The 20124-nt window shown below is 40.6% G+C and overlaps 2 protein-coding genes across 3 annotated transcripts; one reads left to right on the plus strand and one right to left on the minus strand.

Annotated features, from left to right (window-relative positions):
* Positions 1–1006: 1006 nt before the first annotated feature.
* On the plus strand, positions 1007–13939 carry LOC139378966 (N-alpha-acetyltransferase 38, NatC auxiliary subunit-like). 2 transcript variants are annotated; one of them, XM_071121612.1, is made up of 3 exons: positions 1007–1087; positions 9333–9510; positions 11133–13939. In XM_071121612.1, exons 1-3 carry the CDS (start codon positions 1049–1051, stop codon positions 11255–11257), a joined length of 342 nt encoding a protein of 113 aa, XP_070977713.1. In that variant the 5' UTR covers positions 1007–1048; the 3' UTR covers positions 11258–13939. The 2 variants fall into 2 exon arrangements, with proteins under 2 accessions (XP_070977713.1, XP_070977714.1); XM_071121613.1 differs by having other exon boundaries at positions 1013–1087; positions 9365–9510.
* Positions 12877–20026, minus strand: LOC139378965 (dnaJ homolog subfamily C member 3-like). The gene is made up of 12 exons (XM_071121611.1): positions 19508–20026; positions 18978–19088; positions 18538–18662; positions 18282–18356; positions 17808–17951; positions 17387–17568; positions 16985–17104; positions 15890–15995; positions 15577–15697; positions 15161–15293; positions 14779–14927; positions 12877–14551 (listed from the first exon to the last, which is right to left on the minus strand). Exons 1-12 carry the CDS (start codon positions 19590–19592, stop codon positions 14409–14411), a joined length of 1494 nt encoding a protein of 497 aa, XP_070977712.1. The 5' UTR covers positions 19593–20026; the 3' UTR covers positions 12877–14408.
* Between the last annotated feature and the right edge of the window lie 98 nt (positions 20027–20124).

A 20124-nucleotide genomic window follows, 5' to 3' on the forward strand; every position in this document is an offset into this window, starting at 1 on the left:
CACGTATGCATGTAGGTGATATGTATGTGTGCAGAATGATGTCTGTATGTTGTCTGCATATCTATTGCACATATATGATGCATGTATAATACTGATGATATCTATGTAAGACCCTAGGCCTCGCTTGCCAGGGGATGGTGTCAGGCTAAGTGAGATTAGTATGATAACACATGTAGCCTATACATGTGGCATGTACACATGTAGCTTCTTGTGATCTATGCATGACATTCTCCCTAATCTGAAGAAGGATATTTTACTTCCTATGCCTATGCTCCTGGGATGTGAGGGTGTTGATGATGCGGATCCACCTGGTCTTGGCAAAATAGCCCCACCTCATATTGGGTATCCCTCCACCAGGGTTGCCCAAAGTCATTGGTCCAGTCAGTACTGGGGCAGGGAGACGACACGTGCACAGAGCACCCCCTAGGGGTGTAGTACATCACATAGTCAGATAGTGGGTTCAGGTGAGTCCGAATGTAAGAATACAAATTGGGAATTACTCATGATGAAAAATAAACTTTAAGAAGACAAACATGCTGAATTCTTGATAAATATTACACCTTACATTACACCTTGTTCGGAGTGAAATACTTTGGTCGCGGCATTTATATTACTTCTGAAAGTTTACCCAATATATGGAGAATGTATGGATACCTATAAATGGTCACGTGAAATATGTCATAGATATAAAATGTTGTTAATTTTGTTTATTTGCAAGCTCAGTCGCTACATTGCATTAACAAACAAGCTCCGTTACTATGGTAACCACGGAAGCATCTGGTATAGAGACAGCACCAGACTCAAATCAGCTTTGCTGCATCTCGTGAGAGGCTGGACAGTCCATAAATCACAAGGTAAGACATTTGACAAATGTAATGCCCAATTTGAAAAGTAAATAGGCGAAAAGTGTCAGCAAAGTTTTAACTCTAATTCGTCATGCCTACCTTGCATACTACAATACCCACAATGCAATGTATTCCCTGATGCATTTCCAGTTGTACGTCAGATAAATAATTCCGCTAGAAAAATAGAATCAAGAAAGGGTGGAATGGCAACAATGATTGAAGAAAATGGTCCATCAACTCATGTAGGGGTGATATATGTTTAATATTATCGCACTTTACACACGTTTAACGCATAATATTCACTTTGCCAAACTGAAAGGAGAGCGTGCGTAACTGATCCATACATTTGTTGGGCAAATTGGATCCACTAGCTAGCTATGCTAACGTAGCTACAGTAGTAGCTAGCTAACGTTTGTCCACAACCTACTGTACCATTAGCCAGCAGATCCGAACTGATTTCTTACAGCTGCACTAGGGTCGGACATACACCCTGTGTAGATTAAAGGGTTTATGTGTTGTTCTCTGAATTGTTCCATTATCCCAACTATTACAGAGAGAAGATTGAACAAGATCTGCTAGTTTTGCCGAAAATCTGTCAATTTCGACCTCGTGCTAGAAGCCACAGCAGCAATTTTGGAATGGCAATGTCAGCCAATCAGCTCCTTTGTTCAACAGCACGTTCCATTCCATAATGGCTGCCAGTGCTGTGGCTACCGCTATCTAGCATGTGGACGAAAATCAGCAAATCGTTAAATCTTCTCGGTGTAACAGTTGGGATAGTGGGACAATTTGAAGTACAACACATTTCTGATCACTGGATTGAGGTATGTTTTCCGAGCCATATCTTGTGCCGGCTGTGCAGTGTCTTAATCTACACAGGAAGTCTGTCCGACCCTAGGGTCGGATCTGCTGTCTACGGTACTATTGGCATTACCAAGAATAGTAGGACCAGAAACATCTGTTAAAAGTGGCACGCTTTTGCATTTCTTAAAGGGTGCATTTTAATAGTCTAAAGTAGCTTCTTCTCCTTAGCTCTAATCTAACCCAAAGGCTGGCAGATGGCAATATTGAGTCGTTTCGTCTTAAAAGCTCATTTAAGCTTGATCTGGAAATGTGGATCAGAGGCTCCGTACAGAGCGTGTGACGCAATTGCAGCCAAATCAAGCGCAGTACTGAGAAATGTCACTCAAAAAATAACACTATCCATAAATTAAACATTGATGGTGTTATTACAGATTACCAAAAATTAATCGCTAAATACTGTAGCAATTTTTACAGAAAATTGTATAGCTCTACGTACTGTCAGGAATCCACAGATATATATTTTTTTAACTCACTGAATAATGTTCACTCTATCAGTGATATAGAATCTAAACAGTGTGATGAACCCATCAAAGTTTAAGAGATTATAGAGTCTATCAAACATCTAAAGAACAATAAATCACCAGGTGTTGATGGAATTACATCAGCATTTTACAAATCCCTTCCTATTTGAAGTCTTTTTAGAGAGTATTAAAAACAATGTTCTCCTACAATGAGTCAGGGGTTAATAACACTGATACCTAAAACCTAAAAAAGAAGTGCTGCTCATCGATAACTGGCGTCCAATTTGTCTTCTTAATAATGACTATAAGATATTAGCCTCACTACTTGCAAAAATAATTAAATAAGTCCTAGATGCAATCATTGATGAAACACAGTCTGGCTTCATGAGGAACAGACGTATTTCTAACAATGTCAGACTAGTATTAGACGTACTTGACTACTCAGACCTAATAACTGAGGATAGCTTCATATTATTTTTAGATTTTTATAAAGCATTTGACACAGTAGAGCATCAGTTTCTCTTCCACTCCCTTGAGAGACTTGGCTTTGGGGATTTTTTCTGTAAGGCTATTAAGACTCTCTATGCAAATGGTAACAGCTCTATCAAATTGAAATATGGCACCTCACCTAGATTTGGTTAAAGAGAGGAATTAGGCAAGGTTGTCCTATCTCGCTGTACCTATTTTTATTAATCACCCAACTTCTTGCAAATTCTTTAAATAATAGTCCTGTACAAGGTATTTCCATAGCTGGTAAAGAAATTATTGTAAGCCAGCTGGCTGACGATACTACACTTTTTCTGAACGACGCTAACCAAATTCCCATATCGATCAATGTGATACAATCCTTTTCCAAAGCGTCTGGTCTATATCTTAACATTAATAAATGTGAACTCATAGCTGTCAAAGATTGTGTGACACCTTCATATTATGGTATTCCAGTAAAAGAAGAACTTACATATTTAGGCATAACCATTACAAAGGATCAGAAGTCTAGAGGCTTACTAAATTTTAACCCTCTTATTTAAAAAAAAACAGAAGAAACTAAATCAATGGCTACAGAGGGACTTATCTTTAAAAGGTAGAGTCCTAATAACCAAGGCTGAAGGTATCTCTAGACTAACATATGGTGCTCTATCTTTATATCTTGACCGTAAAATAAGCAAGGAGATAGACCAGATGCTTTTCAACTTTCTTTGGAGAAACCGTACCCATTACATTAGGAAAACTGTTGTAATGAACACAGAATGGTGGACTGAATTTTCTGGACTTTACTACTTTAAATAATACTTTTAAGATCAATTGGATAAAACAATTCCTAAGAAGACCCACTTCTATCTGGAATTTTATTCCTCATCATGTCTTCTCTACTTTTGGTGGCCTTAACTTCATGTTGTTTTGCAATTATAATATTGACAAAGTTCCAGTGAAACTTTCTGCTTTTCATCGGCAGGTTTTCTTGTCATGGTCCTTAATTTATAAACACAATTTTTCTCCACACAGATATTATATATGGAATAATCGGGATAAATTGTATAAAAATACCTCTCTGTTTTTAGAATATTGGTTCCGAAATAATATCCTATTGGTGAGCCAACTGGTAAATGCAGAGGGTCTTTTACTCAGTTATAAAGAATTCTTATCACTTTACAAGGTCCCTGTAACACCTAAAGATTTTGCAATTGTTTTAGATGCCATTCCCTCAGGTGTTGCTATGTTATTCAGGAACATGTCAAGACCTGACCCTCAGAGCCTACCTTCTGTTGACCCTGTTGACTCATCAGTAGGAAAGATTTGTTTCTCTTTTGGTCCATTCAACAACAGAGCGATATGATCCTTGTTTCAGCAGGATGTTGTCATGTCATGCCTTATTGGAATGGATTTATTGATAATATCTGTTGGAAAAAAGTTTGGATGTTGCCACACACATACGTACTTGTTAACAAAATTAAGGAAGTTTCCTTTAAAATTATTCATAAATATTATCCTGCCAACCACTATATGAAGAAGTTTAAGGAAAACATCAACTCAAATTGCTCCTTTTGTAATGACCACCCAGAAACAGTTGTGCATCTTTTTTGGCATTGTATGCATGTAAGAAAACTGTGGCAAGACATCAGTAGGTTTATAATTGAACACATTTATGAAGAGTTTACACTATTGTGGAGAGATGTACTGTTTGGATTCTTTACATACAATAGAAATAAGCGGAATCATTTTTACGTAATTAATTTCATTATTCTTTTGGCCAAATTTCATATACACAAATGTAAATTTACAAACAGAAAACCACATTTTCGTACCCTACAAAAATAAATTGAACTGTATTTTAAGACGGTTAAATGCTCTACTAACAAAAAAGCTGTTCGAATTGTAAGTATATGCATGTCCCTTAAGGTCCTTGTGTAATTGTAATGTGATATTGTACCCCCTAGCTCGATTGTCTATTGTTTGTAATCTATGTATGCTTGTGTTCCCTCATGTGCTTTATGTATTGATTTGTTATTAATTAAAAAAAGAAGAAAAAAAGCAATAAATATGGAAAAAACTAAAACAAACTGCATCGCCGTGCACCTCCCAAATTTTGTAACAATGCAGAGGGCTCGGTTTAGCTCCGCTTTGAAATGATTGGTTGACGGTAGTTGGGGGCGGCATGTCCTGTATAAACACACTCACTTCCCTGACAACTTCCTTCACAACAGCTCTGCGATGCACAAGAAGTATGAATGCCCTGACTTCTGCAGAGGCCACATCTCAGTAAATGCTGTATGGCAGGGATCATCAACTGGATTTAGACACGGGGCGATTTTTTTCTTGAGCGGAAGGTCAGGGGCCGGAACACAATTACAGATCATTTTTAGACTGCAAATAAACCGTAAGAAGCCCCAACGGATAATATTTAACTTAAACATAATTTCAAACCTTGCCTACGTTTGTTTACAATCACGTGTCTCTCTTATGCGTGTGAATAATTTCCAAAATTCAAATCACTTTCACCTGATTTCCGGTGTTTTGACAGTCTTTTATGTCCAAAATATAAATTTGTCCCGAGGGCCGCCAATTGGGAACCCTGTTGTACAGCCAATGCAGACGCCAGAATGACCGTAAATTAGCTTTACTATCCAAAGGGAACGTATGCAGCCGTCTATAAACTCGTCTACCCCGTGGACCAGTTCGTACGTTAAACATTCTACATTCTGGCATCAAAGGCGTCAAATTCCCCTTTATATCGATTTAATGGCTACAAGGGGGAAATATGCATACTTTCTTTATGAAGCACAGTTTTCACAAACATGCTAGAGTGGCTAACGCTATTCCCGGATGTTGTGTATTGCATACAGTATGTTTTTTTTTCCACCCATGGTCTGATTGGCTGAACACAGTACGCAACATCCGATACTATAAGACAAATTACTTTTGAGCATTTTGTTTACCGTCAAACTAGCTCTGGTCCAATGTGCATGTAACACATGTGCATGGACCAGGCTAGGTAAATTGGGCTGCCGGGTGGCACAGCGGTCTAAGGCACTGCATCTCAGTGCTAAAGGCGTCACTGCAGACACCCTGGTTCGAATCAAGGCTGTATTACAACCGGCCGTGATTGGGAGTCCCATAGGGCGGCACACAATTGGCCTAGCGTCGTCCGGGTTTGGCCGGGGTAGGCCATTCAAACGTGGTGTCTCCTTGTCAACCTTGCAAAGGGGAAGTTTGACAAGCATACAAGGAGAGGAAGCCAGATGGTTGAGATGCACCCAGTATCACCATTATGCTTCTTTTACTTGTGGGTAAATCCATTTGAATTTGATCACTTTTTGACAGCACCCCTTTTGATTTGAATGAAACCTTTCATACATACTTGCCCATTGTAGAAGTGCTCAGAAAGTTACTGAGCACCTTAGGGGCTTAGCCACCAGGCTAATCCATTCCCTCAGTTTTATTATCCATTCCCTCAGTTTTATTATCCATTCCCTCAGTTTTATTATCCATACCCTCAGTTTTATTATCCATTCCCTCAGTTTTATTATCCATACCCTCAGTTTTATTATCCATACCCTCAGTTTTATTATCCATACCCTCAGTTTTATTATCCATTCCCTCAGTTTTATTATCCATTCCCTCAGTTTTATTATCCATTCCCTCAGTTTTATTATCCATTCCCTCAGTTTTATTATCCATTCCCTCAGTTTTATTATCCATTCCCTCAGTTTTATTATCCATTCCCTCAGTTTTATTATCCATTCCCTCTGATTATGTCCCTCTGTTTTTTTTTTTTTTAGTTCCCTCAGATTTTGTATTCGTTCCCTACATTTAAAAAAAATCCATTTCCACAGATGTTTTATTTGTTACCTTGTTTTGTTATCCATTCCTTCTGATTTTTTTCATTTGTTCCCTCTTCTCCACGAGGGTCCCACTTGGCCAATAACATATTGCAGCCTAATTGTTATTCTATTTAGTTAATTACATGCTTCAAATGGTGATGATCACTGACCATTCATTTGCTATTTTCCAGTTTCAGTGTTTTCATATGTCTCCGAATCATATGGGCAAATAATAGGTAACGTGTGTGCAAAACCACTCAAGGTGCAAATACGGTGCTCTCATCCCTAGGCAATAAATCCATCTGGCCTGCTTCATGACCTTAGCTGTTCTGTCTATTTTCCAAAGGATTTCTTTAGCTACATCAGCTGATTTCCAGGTGAATGTATTGTCATCGCAACCAAGCAAATAGCTATCAGTTTTAGTTATAAACATACCACATAGAGCCAGAGCTGCTTTAAACCATCTTTCTGTGTGCCTGGTTGGCTATGACAGATGTTCACCTGCCTAGTGCAGGGATGAGAGCGCATCATTGCACCAGAATTATGCACAGTAAATTCGCATGCCGTTTCTTTCTGCCACCGGTGAGTCACATGCACAATTGCGTATGTCTGGACCATGTTTTACTGAACATATGTCCCTGACTTTATGCACAAGGGGTAAAACACTGGGTTGCGGGGAGGAGAGGTGCTCAAAATGGATCCAAGTGGCATGAATCTGAGTGTAGCCTATCTGGTTTGCATCCTAAACATGCATCATTCATTTATGACTGCGAGTGATGCTCCTGGCTTTTCAGGCATATGAACACACCATTTGAAGCATGTAATAACTAAATCGAAGTACATTTAGGCTGCAATATGTTATCGGCCAAGTGGGACCGTCATGGTAGCCTACATAAGGAGAAGCGGGAACGAATAAACAAATAAAACAGAGGGAAAGTATAAATAATCAGAGGGAATGGAGAAAAAAAACTGATGGAATGGATTAGCCTGTTTTTTAAAAATATATATATATATTTTAAACACACCATGACCCCTAAGGGGCTCAGTAACTTTCTGAGCACTTCTACAATGGGCAAGTATGTATGAAAGGTTTCGTTCAAATCGAAACGGGTGCTGTCAAAAAGTGATCGAATTCAAATGGATTTACCCACAAGTAAAAGAAGCATAATGGTGATACTGGGTGCATCTCAACCATCTGGCTTCCTCTCCTTGTATGCTTGTCAAGCTTCCCCTTGGCAATGTTGACAAGGTGACACCACTTTTGAACACTTCATTTACCTAGCTCTGATCCATTCACATGCGCCGGATACGTACGCATGTGCCTGGACCAGAGTTAGTTTGATGGTAAACAAAATGCTCAAAAGTAGTTTGTCTTATAGTCCTGGACAGTCATGGTAGCCTACATAAGGAGCATGACGTTTTTAGGCCTTGAGACAGGCTACTTAAATCCACAAGGACTTCAGGAGTAGCTTATAAAAAAAAATGTAGGTCAACAAATAAAAAATCGTAGGGAACGAATAAGAAACATTGTAGGGAACGGATATTTTTTTTTGTAGGGCACGGATTTAAAAAAAAAAATTAGGGAGCAGATTAGCCTGGACTTTTTTCCACCACCATGGCCCCTAAGAGGCACTGTAGAATGTGCCTTTTTTGGATCTGAATGCCAAAACATTCAAGAGATAAAGGTGCTTAAAGTTGACCCATTTTGCATACCCTACCATACCATGAGACATCCATGTCTTCATCACTGGAAAATATAAACAGTTGAGATTGATCTCATTTAAAAGCTTACAAACAGGGTTGTCAAACTATTATATCATTTCCCCCCCCCACACACATTTTTTTTAACGTCAATTATCAAAAAATGCATGAACTCAGATTCTTTTCATATTTGCATATGTTGTAGCCTAGATCCTATTTTACATCATCTAAGGTTTTTGTGTTTTGTCCACTAACGGTTGAGATACAACATGCTCTTGAATACAGGGTGAGTTTCATGTTTTGGGTGATAGATGTACTAAAATGGGAATAAAAAATAGACTTCTACTTCTACTTTCAAATGGTACCACAGAGATGGTTGGATCTCCACACATCAGAGAATGTTGACTTGAATGAGAATATCTGTCATTTTAAATTAGACTCTTTCCTCTATAGGAAACCTGTTGAAATCATTGAAATATAGATAATAGAATAGGCATGACGTTTTACGTTGACATTCGACGGTGGGTGGACAAGCAGTCATCTTTGTGATAGTAATTAGAATTTACAATTTACATTTAAATGTCTATGCTGTACCAGCTAAATTGCAGTGGTCTGAACTGGGATAGGTCCATTCTTTTAAATATATTTCTATGATTGAAATGACACCAACCCTGTATTCAAGAGCATGTTGTCTCAACTGATGGCGGTCACAACACAAAAACCTCAGATAATGTGAAATGAGGTTTAAGCTACAACCTATGCGACTATGATTTTTTTGGGGGGGGGGGGGGGGGGGTTTATATCTGTATTTTTTTATCCTTTACGTTAAGGTTTAAAAATGACAATTTGTGTTTTAAAACATTTTTTTTTTCAATAAATAAAATAGTTTGACAACGTAAGCTTTTAAATGATATCAAACTCAAGTGTTTATATTTTTCAGTGATGAAGACATGGATGTCATGGTATGGTGTGTGAAATGTGTCAACTTTGAGCACCTTTATCTGAATGTTTTGGCATTCCCGTTCAAAAGGTTCATTTCTGACCAGAAGGGATGCTGTCAAAAAGTGATTGAATTCAAAAGGGATTTACCCTTGAATGATTATAGGCCTATCGTCTAATTTCTCCCCAATCCCTATTTCTAGGGGCAGAGTGAACTGTCATCCTCTTCTTCCAGAGTGCGTCAGAAGCTGGAGAGCCTGCTGAACAAGAACATGAGAATCAGAATGACAGACGGACGGACGCTGGTGGGACTGTTCTTGTGCACAGATAGAGACTGCAACGTCATCCTGGGGTCCGCTCAGGAGTTCCTCAAATCCTCAGGTAACTAAAGTACATATTAGGCCTACATACTCTAGCAAGTTCACTGCTTTTCAAACCTGTTCCTGCAGAGCAGTCGGTGCAGAGTTTTGTCCCAACCCAGCACTGAACACACCTGATTCAGCTGATCAGTCAATCATTAGTTGATTTGCTGTAAAAACCTGCAATCAGAAATGCAAACCATATTCCCACATTTTGTTGTGTTACGGCCTGAATTAAAAATGAATTAAATGTATCTGTCACTAGCCTACCACATAATGTAAAAATGGAATTAGGTTTTTAGATTTTTTTTCAAATCAATTCAAAATGAAAAGCTGAAATGTCTTGAGTAAATAAGTATTCAACCCCTTTGTTTTGACAAGCTTAAATAAGTTCAGGAGTAAAAATGTGTTTAACAAGTCACATAATCAGTTGCATGGACTCTGTGTGCAATAACAGTGTTGAACTTAAAAAAATATATAATTTATGACTATCTCATCTCTGTACCCCACACATACAATTATCTGTAAGGTCCCTCAGTTGAGCAGTGAATTTCAAACACAGATATTCAACCAATTTTTCCAATGCCTTGCAAAGAAGGGAACCTATTGGTAGATGGCAAAAAAAAGAAAGCAAACATTGAATATCCCCTTGAGCATGGTGAAGTTATTTATTACACTTTAGATGCTGTATCAATACACCCAGTCACTACAAACATGCAGGCGTCCTTCCTAACTCAGTTGCCGGAGAGGAGCAACATTTAATTTCTCATGGATTTCACCATGAGGCCAATGGTGACTTTAAAACAGTTACAGAGTTTAATGGTTGTGATAGGAGAAAACTGAGGATGGATCAACAACATTGTAGTTACTCCACAATACTAACCTATTTGACAGACTGAACAAAAGGAAGCCTGTACAATATTACATTAGTCTAACAAAGCATGAATAAAAAGTGATCTGTTGTGGGCAAATCCATTACTGAGTAATGTTATGGGTATGCTTGTTATCGTTAAACACTGGGAGTTTTTCAGGATAAAGAAACTGATTGGAGCTAAGCACAGACAAAATTATAGAGGAAAACCTGGTTCAGTTTGCTTGTTCCTGAATGTTCCTGAGTGGCCGAGTTACAGTTTTGACGTAAATCTACTTGAAAATCTATGGCAATACCTGAAAATATTTGTCTAGCAATGAACAACAACCAATTTCACTGAGCTTGAAGAACTTTGAAAATAATAGTGGGCAAATGTTGCACAATCCAGGTGTTTAAAGTTCTTAAGAGACTCACAGCTGTAATCGCTGCCCAATTTCCTTATTCAAAGTATTGACTAAGGGGTGTGAATACTTATATAAATAAGATATTTCATTTTCAATAAATTTGCTAAAATGTCATGTTTTCCCTTTGTCATTATGGAGTGTTGTGTGTGTAGATGGGTGAGAAAAAAACATTGAATCCATTTTGAATTCAGGCGGTAACACAACAAACTGTGGGATAAGTCAAAAGGTATGAATACTGAAGGCGCTGCAGCTCTCTGGGACCCCACATGATATGTTGTTTCTATTTTGTAACCTGACCATCATTACACTGTGTACAGATCCATATTTAAAATGTATTTTGTGTGCTTGTCTTGCTTGTTTTTGCATCAGACTCCTTCTCCCAGGGTGAGCCCAGAGTGCTGGGGTTAGCCATGATTCCCGGCCACCACGTGGTCTCCATCGAGGTGGAGTCAGACACCCTGGCCGACACACAGGGGTTCGGGGGCAGCCACTGAAGAACAAGCTGAGCTCACCCAAAGTCGGAGGACACGGTCCTAGAAAAGGCTACAGTACAGACTTGAAATGGGAGAATTCAATCAAAGGAATTCCAGATGTGGCTGATCGCTGGTGCCAGTGTCGTGGGTTTACCAGTCAGAGCCAAGATAGGTGCGAAATGTAACCAAGCATCCCCAGTGACATTAGTGTGTGTGAAGTTAATACGAAGTATAAAGGGTATTTGCGCAATAAGGGGCATGGGACTGAGCCAGACGGTACAGTATATGTCTGTGTGATAAATGATTTAATACATTTCAGTATTTAAACTTGTGTCTGATCTGTCAATGAGGAACGATGCAGACGTTCCTTATATACTGGTAGTACAGCAGTTACATGTAGTTCAGAGCATATGAATAGCTAAAGTGAATTACCTACTTGACTTAAAACCCTTGGCTCATATTAGGAGCATAAGTTATTGACAAATGTCCTCCATCTCACTCATCAGGGCAAGTCTTTCCAGGTCACACCATTTGAGGCCATCAGTTAGCTGTTCAAGTCAAATTTGATTGGTCACATATACATATTTAGCAGATGTTATTGCGGGTGTAGCGACAGTATCTAATAATTCACAACAATACTCACATCTAAAAGTAAAAGAATGGAATTAATATATAAATATTAGGATGAGCAATGTCAGTTGTATGGACTAAAATACAGTATATACATATGAAATGAGTAAAGCAGTATGTAAACATTAAAGTGACAAAAGATTCATTGTCTATGTATATAGGGCAGGGTTGAGTAACCGGGCGGTAGCCAGCTAGTGATGGCTATTTAAACGTCTGATGGCCTTGAGATAGACGTTCTTTGAGATCGGGTGCTGTAGATGTCCTGAAGGGCAGGCTTTGGGCTGACCACCCTCTGGTGAGCCTTGCGGTTGCGGGTGGCACAGTTGCAGTACCAAGCGGTGATACAGCCTGACCGGATGCTCTCAATTGTGCATCTGTAAAAGTTTGAGGGTGTCAGGGGCCAAGCCATATTTCTTCAGCTTCCTGAGGTTGAAGAGGTGCCGTTGCTATTTCCTGAAGTCCACGAGCAGCTCCATAGTTTTGTTGACGTTATTTTCCTGGCACCACTCCGCCAAAGCCTTCACCTCCTCCCTGTAGGCTGTTTTGTCATTATTGGTAATCACGCCTACTACTGTTGTATCGTCTGCAGACGTGATTATATTGGAGGCGTGTGTGGCCACGCAGTCATGAGTGAACAGGGAGTACAACAGGGGGCTGAGCACGCACCCTTTTGGGGCCCCTGTGTTGAGGAGCAGCAAAGTGGCGTTGTTTCCTACCTTCACCAGGGCGGGGTTCAGACTCAGGGCCCCGAGCTTACATGATCACACAGGATTGCAAAAGTTGGCTATTATTTTCTGGTAATGTGTTTGGTATACTCAGTGTATAAGTGTGTCAAATAGTTCAAGCAGACATTAACATTTTCTTGGAACTAGACAGACCTGCATGCTACTGGAAGATGATTTGCACAAAAGACAACTCAAACATGAGCTAAAGATGGTATGCCATCAGTATAGTACTGAAATTATACCTGAACCATGAATTTATAACAGTGAAAGAACCAGAGAACAGGGTTGTTTGTTTCCATATTTTAATAGTTTGAGCATTTTAGTTCATTCTGGTTGGCAACGAGAAAACCCCCTAGAAACATTAAAATGATCACGTAGTTGAGCAGTCGGTGACATAAAGCTTTCAGTTACAGCTATACTGCATCCTTAGAACTCAAATTATGTTAACAGTGGACTTGACAGGATGATATTGACAATCCATCATTTGGTTGTAGTCCATAATTGGTTTGATACACTAAAATGACGCAAGTCATTTGTTTGTCATTGCAGGGAGTCCCTTCAGTTGCTTTGGACTGGGGAACACAGGAGGATTAGTTATTAAAAAGACCGGCAAATAAAAAATATGTTTTCAAAGGGCAGCGAGAACAGGCTCTTTCAGGAAGTAGACAGACATGCTTCATCCACTCACCCTTTTGACCGGGTACACAACCAGGAAGGAGTAGGTCACCAACTATTCCATAACACCTGTTGTGTCAATTAAGTTAGGTCAAGAGTATATTCTGTGGAGAACATTCAAAGCTTTGCAGATAAAAATAACAAAAACAGACATTGTTTAGTGAAGAAGAAAACGACACTCTTCTAAAACATTCTGAAAGCTCTGAAAATAAAATCAGCTTGGGTGCCAGTCTGAATCTGCTTTTATCCAACTTGAGCTTATCTAAGTATTATTAAAAAGGTCCAATACAGCATTTATCTCAATATCAAATCCTTTTTGGGTAATAATGAAGTACCTTACTGTAGATTGGTTTCATTTCAAATTGTTTTCTCAAGCAATACTTTTGCTAGGACTGTCTGGGAGTGGTCTAGCTTTTATTGGCAGAGGGGTTTGTAACTCTTATTGGTCAATTAAACTAATTCACCAGGCAGGCCAAAACTCCATCCCACCAAAACAGGCTGAAATGTCAAAGAGCTCTTATACCATTTTCAAAATATTAATCCATCCTGAGAGAATATATATATAAAGCAGAGGAAAATTACATTTGACTGCACTTTAAATAAATGGAGAAACAGTCCAGCATCCAGGCTAGTCAAGCAAAAACCAAAAGAGCTACGTTGAATAGACGAAAAATGGAAGAAATACCAAGCAAAAGTAAAAGCAGCAGCAGACATCACAAAAAAATAACATGGAGGGATACAATGACAGGATCAACAGCCTGGGCCAAGTTGGGAGGACTGAACAGCGCACCAATGCAGGACTTTATTTGCTTGTCTTCGACCACTCGAGTCAACAGCCGACAACATTGTCACTTAGTTTCATCCATGTAGAATTTGTGGTAGGAAAGTTTAACTCTGTACAACTCAACCCCTCGCGGTACAGTAGTAGTCCAATGCCTTTGACAGTGTCATTCACATCCCCATTGTCTCACTACATTACCCACAACACCCCACATCCAACCTGAATCCCCCAAATCCAACCCCTGGGTACGTCCACCAGTTACTCCACGGGTTGTCATAAGCCCTAAAATCCTCCAATTGTAAATCCTTCCTGGTTCCGTCAGTCAGCCAGCCCCCCCCCCATGTTTCTTGTCTCATCCTTACTAGTGGTGGAACTTGAAGTGGTAGTTGCCGCCAGACTCGAAGGGGTTGAAGTGGAAGGGCCATCCCTGGCCACCCTGACCGCCTCCCTGTTGACTCTCTGGGTCCAGGGGGTCCTCACCAGAGTCAAACTTCTGGCGCATTTCTAACGGTTCGGGGTAGGGAGACATGAATAATGCACAACAAGTATCCAGCTACGTTTTCAACACATGTAGATTACAGGAAAGTGGTCCGACAGGACGTTATCATACTGCAAATAGTTTACAGCTTCCTAAATACAGTCATAGATTTTCCAGTATGGGAGGGTTTAGTTAGTAGTGATCTTATCTACCAGCTTGAGCAACATTATCAGGTACATATACAGTTCATTACCTGGGTCGGTGAGCACCTCTTTAGCAGAGGCGATGTCGATAAACCTCTTCTCTGCCTCCTTCTTTTCCGACTCCTCTCTGAAGTTGTCAGGATGCCACTGTTGGGCCAGTTTCCTGTACGCCTTGATTATTTCCTGTTTGTTGGCACTCCTGGAAAAAAAAAACATGTTGGTAATGTAGAATATTGTTTGAATACAAGGAGCAAATGCATTACCATGAGGTGATCACATATGGTGAAAATAGAATGTCATCAAATAGAATCAACTTGTCACTTGTCCAATTGCTTATAGATCATAAATACACTGTAGATTATTCCAAGGAAGGAAGGCATTATGCTTCAAAGAAGTATTTGAACAGAGCTCCCTTCTCTATGTCAGTCATACCTATTGACACCAAGGATCTTGTAATAGTCCCTCTTCCGGGAGAGCTTGAGCAGTTTCTGGGCTCGCTCCAGACCTTCCCTGATCTCATTGTTCTCCGTGTCAAACTCCCTCGCTTCCTGGTAGTCCTCCACCGCTAGAGAGAAGGGAGGGCAAGGTAAGCGGGGGAAAAAGGCAGAGAGAGAAAGATCAAAATGGATACTTGACAAAGCTGGTACAATGATCCCGCTGGGATTTGGATGTGCCGTAATCAGGGCGGCGTTAGACTGGTCCTGGCTACAAAACACAGGGTTTGTTTACATGGCAAGTTTGACAGCCGGTGTTCTGAGTACTTGACGGAGGGGACACAAATGCGGCACAAAGTCTTATCACCACGTGTCATCATTCTCTTTGCTACAGTAATAGGATGGTGAAAGTACCTTTCTCGTAGTCCTGGTTGAGGATGAAGGCCTCAGCTCTGTCTCGGAGGATGTTGATGTTGCGTGGGTCTCTCTGGTGGGCCTCTGAGCAAATGTCTATTGCCATAGCAGGCATCTTGTTCTGGTGGAGAGAAATGGAGCAACACTTATAAGCATCATCATTGTTTCCCCATTCTATTTGTAATTACTTAATTAGTAATATCATTTTTAAAGTTATGGGAAATCCGCAGTTGTAAAAGTAATTCTGAGAATTCATGCTAATCTAGATATGGCCCACTCCATGGGTTAAACACGTCTATGTGATGGGACCCACCTTGACCAGGCAGAAGCAGATTCTCTCCTTGGCCTTATTGGTGTAGTAGAGGACATTAGGCTCTGTCCTCATCACTGACTCATACTTGTCTATGGCATCCTGATACCTGAAGACAAACATTTAATAATATTCATTTTTAGGACAAGAGTTAAATAGAACCACCATACAATAGTCATATCTAAATATGAACCAAAGTGGATACAAATAGGTTGTGATTAAAACTGTCAAAGAAACCTCAAATATAAACCTGTCGAGGGAACACAGGAACTGAAATATAAAACTCCCATAGGGACACATTGGGAGAAACACACAGGGAGGGACTACCACATAGAGATGTGCTACCATATAAGACCACATACTTATTTTCCACCATAATTTGCAAATAAATTCATTGAAAATCCTACAATGTGATTTTCTGGATTTTTTTTCCCTCATTTTGTCTGTCATAGTTGAAGTGTACCTATGATGAAAATTACAGGCCTCTCATCTTTTTAAGTGGGAGAACTTGCACAATTGGTGGCTGACTAAATACTTTTTTGCCCCACTGTAGGTAGGCAGGGATTGACCTTGAGGGTTGCCCTATTGCTTGGGGTATATGAATTGAGCCGTCGCTCAAGTTGAACCTGCTCTGAGGTTGCCCCATTAGGCAGGTGATAAAAAAAAGTGAAAACAACCAAACTGCATAGAATTCTAGTAGCCTAAAACATACTGTATCTTTCTGGTTCCTCCCCATTGTTTAAGTGAATGATAAACAATTTAGGGCATTTATGGCAGACGGGCAAGTTGAGTCTTCTCCAATATGATTTATTTTTACTGATAACAAAAATACAAAGAATTCCTGTACTGATCTTTGAGTACTCCCCTTTGTGTTGGTGAAAGGCAGGCGACATATGGCACTTCTGCGTGTAAATAGGACATTTACATTTTCGGGCCAGTGTTCATCATTTCTGGGCAACCCCCCCCAAAATGTAAAAAATTAAAATACTTCCGATTTGTCTGATGGGCAACTGCATTTGTCTTTAGTGTCAAGGAAAACATAAGAGAAACCACCACAGGGACTAGACTGCCATACTAGCTAGATGCAGTGGTACTGACCTTTCCTCCTGGATGTGCTCCTCGGCAGAGTCCAGCTGCTTGCTGAGCTTCTTCACCTGTTTGTAACGGGATAAACACTCCTTGTCATCCTGATCCAGCTTCAGACACTCCCTGACATGACTGCAGAGGGAGAGAAAAAAAGAGACAGATTTACACATTGCAAAGCGGTTTGAGATTTTTGCCTGTCAAAAAAAAAAAGTGTTAGTATGTTTGAAAGAGTGAGCATTCTTTACTAACTCTCAAACTTCAAGTGTCACAAAAATCAACCACAGATACAAAAACACAAACCAATGTTGCTCTGAAGCTCACAACCTCTTAATTTACATGTATTTGCTTGGTAAATGTGGTTGTTTGTTTAAATCACTCCGCCCTATTACTAATACAATATTCTAGTGAGCATACCCTAGTGACTCCTGGTGCTCCCCCAGGTCATAGTGCAGGGTGCTGAGCTTGAGGAAGGCACCTCGGTTGTCGTTCCTCAGCCGGGTGGTGGGGGTCAGGTCCTGGATGGCCTTCCGAGGGTCTCCCAGACGAATGTAGCATTCAGCCCGGAGCTCCCGAGACTCAGGGTCCCAGGGGGAGAGCTGGAAAGAGAGAAGGGTGGGAGGGAGGTAGGTAGGTAGGGAGTTCAGTGGTGTGAATTTATGATTTGATACCAAGTCTGTTGAAGTATAGTGCACCACAGATTGATGAAGGTATTGAGGATCAAGTTTAAGAGGCTAGGTGAAATAGAGTTCTCAATGTCTAGGCCCTGTGGCAGAGGTAACCCCTGCCTCCATGACCAGGCCCAATGACTAGGCCCTGTGGTGGAGCTACTCCCTACCTCTACGACGCGGTCTAGCACAGTGATGGTGGTGCTGTAGTCTCCTCTGTGGTGGGCCGCGTGGGCCTCCTCCTGCAGCTCCTCAAGCTCGTTGGCCCTCATCAGCTGGTTCCGAGCCTCGTCCTGGTCAGGGGATCGCTGCAGCTGAGGAAATTAAAAAAGGTAAGGTTTCTGAAGAAACTAATTATAAATATATAATAGATGACTCATATCAGGTCCATAAATACATAATAGAACACATATCAAGTGTATCTAATCCTTCAGATTCCCTTAACCTCACCCACATCACATAATTGCAATGACAAAGGGATAGTAAAAAATTGCAATATGAGACAGAGTATATGATGAGGGTATTGGGGGGGGAGCAGTGAGATTTTGGTTGACAGATGGATAAGGTGTAACTAGACATAGAAATATAATTAATAGTATGGTAGTAGTAGAATAGTAGCTATATTTTTATGCATCTAGACTTACCACAGCCTCAAAGTCCTCCCGGGCCTCCTGGGTGTTACCCTGCTTCAAGAAGATATTCCCTCTCTGCAGTCTGGCCTGGAAACATGGAGGCCGAGAGAGGGAAGAGGGGATATGGAGGAGAGAGGGACGGAGATAGAGAAAGATACAGATAGTTTTTTAATCTAAGAGTTAATAACAATTTCACACAATTGTTGTTCATAACCGTGATTTATCATGATGACAGAGATGTTGTCAACAACTGTCTGTGTCCACTCACAGCGAGAAAGTCAGGTTTGAGCTGGATGGCTCTGGTCAGATCCGGCAGGGCAGACTTGGACTTTCCCATAGCCAGGAACACAGCTGCCCGCTTGTAGTAGGTCAGGTAGTTCTTAGAGTCACCCTCTGAGGGAAGGGAAAGGGTCAAATACAGTAGATAAGTAGGAGAACACAATAGATTTCTACTTTCATGTGACTTATTTATTAGGTGTGCATGGCCACATTTTACTGAGAATGTGTAGTTCACTCAATGTGTTGACCTGAAATAATAAGGGAGAGAGAGATCAGAAATAACCCATCACTTGAAGGGACTTTGTTATGTGGAAGCAGCTCGACTTATTACAAACAGAGTACAGACAGAGAGAGGGAGACAGACAAACAGGCTACATGGGCAGTGACGTTGGAGCTATAATGATGTGTGTGTCTGGTTGGTAACCTTACCCACTGCAGAGTGGTAGTGGGACAGGGCCTCCGCCAGTTGACCGGCAGCCAACAGTTTACGGCCCATCTCCAAGTGCTGCTCAATCTCCACATGAGTTGCCCCCAAGACACCTGAAACAAAACACTTAGTGTGAGCCTCTTGGAAGCCCCCATAGGCAATTGTTCACATAACCACATAGGAACTGACCTAAATGAAGGAGACAGAGTAGCTATGTTCATGAATGTTGTGTCATTTTAACAGTAGACATACATTCCATCCCTCTAGATGTAAATCATAGGACTTGTTTGTAAAGGGAGTATGTAAAAAAAGTAAACCAACAGACAAAGGGTTTCGATAGCCTAGCTAGTCTACAGTGGTTAACAAGTAAGGGCACACAGAAAACTACCTGATTATCCTGTACAATCGGTCGTAGCATACCTAGCTAAGGAAATAACCGAATACTTAGTTACCGTTATTTTGTAATCAACAGCTCTATGCAGACTGAACTATTCGGGCAAAAACACCTTGCTATCTATCTGTCTGGTCTTACCGTCCAACTGGAGGTCCAGAATGACACAGAGCAGTGACAAGGAGGACAGGACCCCGCTGAGACCTTTCCGTCGCCCCGACTCCATACTTATATACTTCACACTTCTCCTGGAGTTGTATATTTCACGTCTCTGATATAATTGAATTGCAAACTACGTACGATATCATTTAAACGGTAATTTTCTTCATAACGTCTTCATCGTTTTGAGGCTATATGTTTTAGCGGTCCGGTTAAGAAATAGTTCCGAGTGACACCTTGGAGAGCTAATGGAAGGTTCCTATAATTTACTCGCGTAGGACAACGTTGTTTAGACAGCCAAATTGCAATATCGCATGGATCTAATAAATTATTTTAGTTTTCTCTACGTGGCATGACATTGAATAACTTCGCCAGCTGTCAACTTAGGTGCTTTCTAAAGTGAAACTTCACCCGGTCTGGTTTTTACCCCCTCCTTCACGGATTCAAATGCCCTACATTTCTGTGCGGTGAGTGGCCGGTTCTAGCAGCACACATCGTTGTTGCCTACCAACGTGGGGCGGTCTCATTGGATGAACTATTTTAGCTCGTAGACTATACTCCCATGTCCATATATGGCACATTACGCCGTCACTGTACAG

Source organism: Oncorhynchus clarkii, chromosome 21 (assembly GCF_045791955.1).
Source record: "Oncorhynchus clarkii lewisi isolate Uvic-CL-2024 chromosome 21, UVic_Ocla_1.0, whole genome shotgun sequence".
NCBI classification, from domain to species: Eukaryota; Metazoa; Chordata; class Actinopteri; order Salmoniformes; family Salmonidae; genus Oncorhynchus; species Oncorhynchus clarkii.